Raw genomic sequence first — 7478 nt, 5'->3', positions numbered from 1 at the left:
TTGGGCACAATCCTGGACGGGTCGCCACTCCGACACAGGATACCAGCAAACTGGCACTCATTTTGCCGACCTCGGAAGGATGACAAGCAGGGTCAACCCCACCTGGTATTAATTAAACAGTCAAGGGGGATTTTAACTCAGGATTGCAGGATCCCAAGCCCACCACCCTCACCATTAAGCCAACACCAGGCATAAATACATATGTGCATACCAAAATATTTTTTTATTTCAACAATTTTCTGGAAGAAATGGTGCATTGTTTAAAAAAAGTGCAAGGGTGCCAATATTTTTGGCCACGATTGTATACCTTGTAATGGATGCCTCAATAGGGTGACTCTGCTATTGGTCATAATCCTCATAGCAAATGCACAGTCACCATTCCAGTGAAGTGGAACTGTTTGGCATATATCTTGTCCATTACATAAATCAGCAGCGTAGGAATGTGGAAGACCCGATGGATGCAGAAGGAAACTTATCCTCCTCTTCCCTCTCCCCCCTTCAATGCATGCTGGAGGCGATACCAGAAACATTTCATCCTTGAGTGTTTGACCTGTAAAACAAGGTCGCTGGTTTGTGTTTAATGCACATTGTACGTAATACTGGAAACTAACGAGGTTTGGATTTCTATACATATTATTCAGTTATTTAGTTTTCTCCAGTTCTTCGTTCATTTCTCGGCTTTCCCTATTTCATAATATTTATATCAGTGCTCCGATCTCACTCACCATAGACATAGGGAAATGAGCATCTCTATATTAAAATATAAATTAATTGACCATTGACCACTTCAAAATTTCTAGTATGCCAGGATGCCAAAACAAAGGTGAAACGAACACTAAGTATCAGTTCAAATATTTATTCAATTCAGAGTTTGAGTGGATAATCTCTTGTTCTGAACGATGCCAGATGCTGATGTGATGTGCCGATGTTGCCAAACTGCTGCCGAGAAAACGTGACTGGTGAGGGTTCGTGATCACATCCATCCTGTCTGTCACAGTGGTACCTCGCGAGTACTTTATTTCAACAAAACTAACACTGAAAAAACAATGGCTTTCCCAAGGCATGACATCTCTGCTGATAAGCTAATATTTGATGTCACATTATCACAGCAACACAAACATCTTAATGATCCATAATTTTATGAGAATAGCTAAATTCTGTCCGAACTTGTAAAACTGGTTGTGAATTTGGCACCTCCACCCCAACCCGGGGGAAAATGTCCCCCTCTGCCCCCTTCTCAGTACACCACTGCCTCTATCTCTCTCTCTCTCTCTCTCTCTCTCTCTCTCTCTCTCTCTCTGCATCTCCAATCTTCTCCCTCCCTCCTCCACCCCAACCCTCTCTCTCTTTCTCTCTCCCATCTTTATCTCTCCCATCTTTCTCTCTCCCCTCTATCTCCCTCCCCTCTATCTCCCTCTCCTCCATTTTTATCCGTGCTCTCTCCTTTTTAAATGTTGAGCGTCGACCAAGAAAATAACATGCACCATTTAAAAGTTTTTCACATAACTAATGACTTCGCTGGGGTTTGAAATGCCAACCTCAACTCAGAGCGGTCGCTCTAACTCGAACAAAGTCATTGCGTCCACTGAATATTGAATTTACCTTTATTTTGGACCCCTTTGAAGTTGATTAGTAAATGTTTTGTTTTTTCGGTCACATTGCTAAATGGAGATTTTTATTTCATGAAATGATCGCCTTGCACTGCAACTTTTGTTCACAGACTCAGCATACACTACTGTTATGAAGTATTTAGTCATTGATGGTGATGTAATGTGAGCAAATCTAATTGTTTTGAGCTTTTTTCCCCTCAAAATGGATGATGGTCCATGTAAATTATGTTGGTTGGATGTAGGAAAAATTTGTCACAGCAAACGAATGTATTGTAAGCATATGAGGAGACGTTCCAAATGACTGAAATGTTTAAAATTCAGGAATGCAGGCTCATAACATTTTCTTTTCTTTCTTCCAATCTTTCTTCAAACTATATCAAAACGACCTTTGAGCGTCCAGGAGGTGCTGCAGCGGGTGTTGGAGAAAGAAGACGTCCCCATCACTGATGACGAACCGGAATCTTCACATTCTGATTCTGGCTCGGACTTCAAACATGAAACAGGTACCATGCATCCTCTGCAGGAACATGAACAGCATATACAAACAGGACAGCAAAACTGCCCGTCACTTTCAAACAGCACGTATCATATTAATGAGATTATAACATGGGCTTCCCTTGACCCTTGAAGTGTGTGACTCAAACTGCGGATGCCACCGTGTTTACCCACTCTGGAACTGGATCTCTCCGAAGGGGTCACACACCGTCTGGAGATGCCCAGAGTGCCAAAGAACTCACAACCCAGACAAATGAACACCCCTCCAGTAGCTGTACCTGCTGCCAAGCCCAATCCCGCAGTCCAACCCCACCGCCAAGCCCAACCCCGCAGTCCAAACCCAAAAAGCCAGCTCAGGCCAAGAAACCCTAGAGCCCATCGCGCCTTAGCTGCAATGCTTATAAATTCCTGGAGACGCCAGTGTTTTGTGCCTTTTACTTCATTTCAGCGCACGTTTTACAACCAAAATGCGATAAGACCCAGAATCTCTCAACCCAAGCCAAATTCAAAATTCAAATCGTTGAATCAAACCCAGCAGCAGCCCTAACTGCAAAAATGTGCCCATCCACTCAACCCACACACTCTATGATGCTCCTTGCTCAAAATGCACCACAAACACCATGCAAAATTTAACCACCTCCAAACCACAACACAACCACTGGTGGGAACTTACCACAACCACCCATTTTTTTATCACTTCATAAAAGTTGGATGAGTGGTGAGGGAGGGAGGAAAGAGAGGAAGGAGGGGTGGGGAAGAGATGTCAAACGAAGAGATGTGGGGAGGGATGTATGGATGAGGGGTGAGGGAGGGAGGAAAGAGAGGAAGGAGGGGTGGGGAAGAGATGTCAAACGAAGAGATGTGGGGAGGGATGTATGGATGGATGGAGTGAAGGGATGGATGGATGGGATGGAAAATGGATTCACAGCAAGTTCCACAGTTGTTTTGAACACACGACCCTCCAATCTCAGAGTGACCACAAGGTGTAAGGGATGAATGATGAATGAATAAATGAGTTCACATCTGCTGTTCCTTCATCTGCCATTACATTCCCTGCAGTATCCGCAATGAGCTTAGGCTTTGGAAACAACTCTCCCCTTATAACTGCTAAAGTACTCCACCGGCGAGTGCGTCTCTGGGCGGTGCTCAGTATGACCATTCTGAGGTGAAGGTTACATTTTAACCCTAACCCTAACCCCAACAGCTTGGAGTAAGACAGGTAGGTGAGGCCTGAACTTTGTATGTCGATTGATTGTATGTAGTAGAGGGACAGTGCGGAGTGACAGCATGGGTACTTTTGCCGGGCATCACCATGGTTTGCAAGCAACCATCCAAGCAGCTTGAAGAGCGCTTGCCAAGTGGCTTCAGCACTCAAGCCAGCACTTCAAGAAAATGGTTGATAAGGAACAGTCGGCTTGGCAAGCGATTAGCGATCGCTGATTTGGCATATTAAACACAACCCGGAGATGCCCGGAGTGTCAAACAATGTGCGATTTTGACAAATTAACACTTTTTTAGGTCATCTCTGCCGAGATGACCTAATAAAGCCGGATCAAATGTTCGTCCGTCCGTACGTCCGTCAACAATTTTTCTTTCCGATCTTGATGAAACTTAGTATGTGGGTAGAGGTCGATGAGTGTTGCACAACGATATAACTTTTGTCCGGGTTCAAGGTCAGGGACGAGGTCACGTAAGTTATAAAAATCGCCATTTTCAAAACCTATCTCGCCTGCCATTCTACAAGTTGGCAACTGGTTATTGATTATGATAGTAAAAAATATTATCTTGTATCTAACCAGACAGATTTTTGAATTTCCTTCCCGTTTGGCCGCCACGTAACCTGGAAGATGGTCTCAAAAACACCTCCCGGTACAAAGAAAACTTTTTACTTCCGATCTTGATGAAATTTGGTATGTGGGTAGAGGTCGATGAGTGATACCCAACGACATTTTTTTTTCCGGATTCGAAGTCAGGGTCAAGGTCACAAGGTCACGAAAGTTGTGAAAGTCGCCATTTTCAAAACCTATCTTGTCTGTCATTTTAGGAGATATCTGGCAACGGTTCATCGATTATGATAGTAAAAAACATTATAGAGATGACCGTCACCCCCACACGGGGATAATTTTTTTTTAGTAGTTGGAGCTGATGCTAAGGTCAATTCCACACTTTAAATTTTGAAATTAGGCTCAGTTTAAGAGATTATCGAGCTGATCACATGTGCGGAAATGAGATAAAGCCACGAACACTGGCGTCTCCAGGCGTTTACAAGCATTGCAATGTGTGCAGTGATTCGTAGGTATAAAGATGAGGCATTCGATGATGTGAAGGAGGAAAGTGGAAAAAAAAACAACAATTTGGGCACTTTATTGTTGAGAAACTGTTGTGGTCTGTTCCATGTCAAGGCATTGTTGAACAGGCCAAAAAAAATGGTGAATTAAGACCCCAGCGAGGTAGAGCAGGCTGACAAAGGTTGACCAAGGATGAAGGCTTGATAAAGGATAATTAAATAACGCAGTTAATTATCTTAATAAGGAGTGTTTAAATCAACTCAAACATGCAGTTTTCAGTCTTGCACTTCCTTGGAGTTCCCTTAGGATGAGTGCAAAGTTTCAGGCTGTTATGCTTAATGGTTTTGGAGTTATGGAGGAGACACACTGACACTGACTGACACATGCTGACCATTATTATGGCAGATATACAGTATATCCCCAAAACACACACACACACACACACACACACACACACACACACACACACACACACACACACACACACACACACACACACACACACACACACACACACACACAGACACACAGACACACAGACACACAGACACACAGACACACAGACACACAGACACACAGACACACAGACACACAGACACACAGACACACACACTACATCTCAGCCCCTGTGAGGATCATGAGTCTGACAGTGATGACGTCCGATTCGATATTTAACATGGAATCACCTTCACGTAGAATCTCTTATACACAACGAAGTGACTATCTGTTCTTCATAGCTCGTTTGAGCTTTTCCAGACCAATTTATTCACAATTCCTGGGAGAGTGGCGTGCGGTATTCCAAAAAAGCAACCACAGAGGAATGAATCCAAGGGCATTATTTAATTGGAATTAGAAAGACCTATAAACGCTGCCTACACGGTGAAGAGCGTGTCGCTCATCCGCAAGATAGCGTTTTATTGCATTTGGCAGCGGTGTTGCTGAATTAACGAGTCGGGTGTTGAATGTCCCGGAGCTGTTTGTGTGCACATTTTTTTTGAGTAATCCGTGGTTTGACAAAGCCTCCCCTGGCTTTGCTATCTGAGGCTCACAGTGCAGTTGTTCCCCATTTTCTCGAGCATATCTACCGACACGGAAACTGTGAAAGTTGCAAAACTCGTAGAACGGCTTCCACGCCTTTGAACGAACTTTGCCCCATGGACGCTTCGACGTCACATGTTTGTGCTTGTTCCGGCCTGGGTGGTCCCCCACGAATCCACACCTTGGGTGGAAGACTCAGAGCGGCGGGGCTACTTGCTGGATTGGTTTTGCAAAACTTTGTGCTGAGAATTGGTGTCTTTGCGCATCATGTTCCGGAGCGAGGAGATGTGCCTGGCTCAGGTGTTCCTGCAGACGGAGGTGGCCTTTGGATCCATCCGTGATCTCGGAGAGCTTGGACTGGTGCAATTTCAGGACGTGAGTTTTTACCTCGATCGTTGTACCTCAAATGGAACCCTGGGAATACCTCGTCTGCACGGTTGTCTTCAAAACATGGCCAAACAAACGAGTTCTTGATAGGTTGTACAAAAGTAATTGTTGCAATCTGCTTTGTCCAAGCTTGTAGAAATTGTCCACAAATTCAGCCCCCCCCCCAAAAAAAACTAGTTTATGCTCACTTGTTATGGCATGAAATAATTTGTTGTTTTTTTTTTAAATGGTTTTGCTTTGTTGCTCTTTCCAAGTGAAGGTCATATATTTATTATGTGTGCGACCTTTTTTGCTCCACACTCAGATGTTGGAATGAATCTGGTTTATGTGTGCTACATACACTGCCATCTCCTTTCAACCATCTTTCCCTTCTCTCCCCAACGCCTTCACACCGGTCTACCTTCCTTTCGTCTCTGCTATCATCTTTCTCTTCCTTCTTCAATTTAAAATTTTCTCATTTTACTTCCATGCGTACCTAATAAATAGACTGCCCCCCTACTTCGTGAATGCCCACACCACAACCTCTTCCTTGTATTTAAATTGGGCTTGATAGTGACTTGGGAAACATCTTTCCTGCACATCTTCCTTCTATCATTTGAACAACATAACTTTGTCCCATTTTATTCTTCCACTTTTCAGCTGTTCTCACTCTTCTTGCTTCGTCACCTTCCACATCATTCTTCCTCATCTAACGTGCGCCCACCATCCTCCATCATGCTTGCAAATCTGTCCCAAACAATGTCCCCATCCATCTTTATACACATTCATTAATGCTATTATGGTCCAATAGTTCCATACCCCTGGGATATGTGAGGCTTATCGAGCTGTCGTTTCGTCACATTTGCAGGGATTCTTTGGAACTGGTTTGGCTTTTCGGGGACTGTCAATTGTGCACATCTCGGAGTGCAGTTCCAAGCAGGAATTTCAGCACACAGCAGCCTGATTCTTACAGTGCAAGCTTCTGTACAGTACCATGACAAAGTTCAGCAATATAATAACACTTATGGGTGTGGACGTGGTACTCATGAACACACTTTTTTTTCGTGTGCCTGGATAACCATTCCTAGTTTCCCTGTGCATCAAACCACCTGCCGTAAAATGTGATTTGTAATAAATAATATAAATAAATATATAATAACTAATATAATAAAAAAATAATATGTATATGTATATATCTAACACAAATAAATGTCAGTCAGTGTGTTTGTGTGTCAGTGTGTCTCTTCCATAACTCTAAAACCATGAAACCTATCAGCCTGAAACTTGCATACATAGTAAGGGAACTCCAAGGGAGTGTATGACTGAAAATTGGGTGTTTAGTTTAATTAAAACACCCCTTTTGAAGATGATTAACGGCTTTAATTATATCCTTTATCAGCCGCAGCCTCGGTAACCTCGCTCTCCCTCGCTGGGGACGTATTTCACCATTTTCTTCAGCCTGCTCAACATTGCCTTGAGTTGGAACAGGCCGCAACAGTTTATTCATGATAAAGCACTCAAAATGTTTTTTTTTTTTTTTTTCCACTTTCCTCACTCGTATAATCAAATGCCACATCTACATAACTACAAATCGCTGGAAACATCGCTTTTGTAAGTGCTATGTTTTCAAATGAGGAGCTTGGAGCGATTTCATGCATTATATGATGCAATTTTCCACGAT

The 7478-nt window shown here is 43.2% G+C and overlaps 1 protein-coding gene and 1 long non-coding RNA gene across 7 annotated transcripts in view; one reads left to right on the top strand and one right to left on the bottom strand.

Annotated features, from left to right (window-relative positions):
* Positions 1-209: 209 nt before the first annotated feature.
* LOC147029697 (uncharacterized) overlaps positions 210-7478 on the bottom strand; it is a 40294-nt gene continuing 33025 nt past the window's right edge. The window contains exons 2-3 of the long non-coding RNA XR_015056045.1: positions 1997-7478; positions 210-550 (exon numbers count right to left, since the gene is read on the bottom strand). The exon at positions 1997-7478 is cut by the window's right edge and continues 649 nt beyond it. This is a non-coding gene — a long non-coding RNA (uncharacterized LOC147029697). The remainder of the gene's footprint in view (positions 551-1996) is intronic.
* LOC147029696 (V-type proton ATPase 116 kDa subunit a 1-like) overlaps positions 2018-7478 on the top strand; it is a 504511-nt gene continuing 499050 nt past the window's right edge. For 5 of the 6 annotated variants that reach the window (XM_085872936.1, XM_085872940.1, XM_085872938.1 and 2 more), the window contains exon 1: positions 5638-5806. In XM_085872936.1, the coding sequence (XP_085729062.1) occupies positions 5699-5806 (108 nt within the window). In that variant the 5' untranslated portion in view covers positions 5638-5698. Of the gene's footprint in view, positions 2114-5637; positions 5807-7478 lie in introns of those variants that run through there. The other variant, XM_085872937.1, reaches the window with a different exon arrangement.

Source organism: Eptatretus burgeri, chromosome 3, assembly GCF_056783735.1.
Source record: "Eptatretus burgeri isolate ZD-2024b chromosome 3, Ebu_testis_v1, whole genome shotgun sequence".
Classification (NCBI taxonomy): Eukaryota; Metazoa; Chordata; class Myxini; order Myxiniformes; family Myxinidae; genus Eptatretus; species Eptatretus burgeri.
The sequence above is the reverse complement of the archived record's forward strand: the minus strand, read 5'-3'. Positions and strand labels throughout refer to the sequence as shown.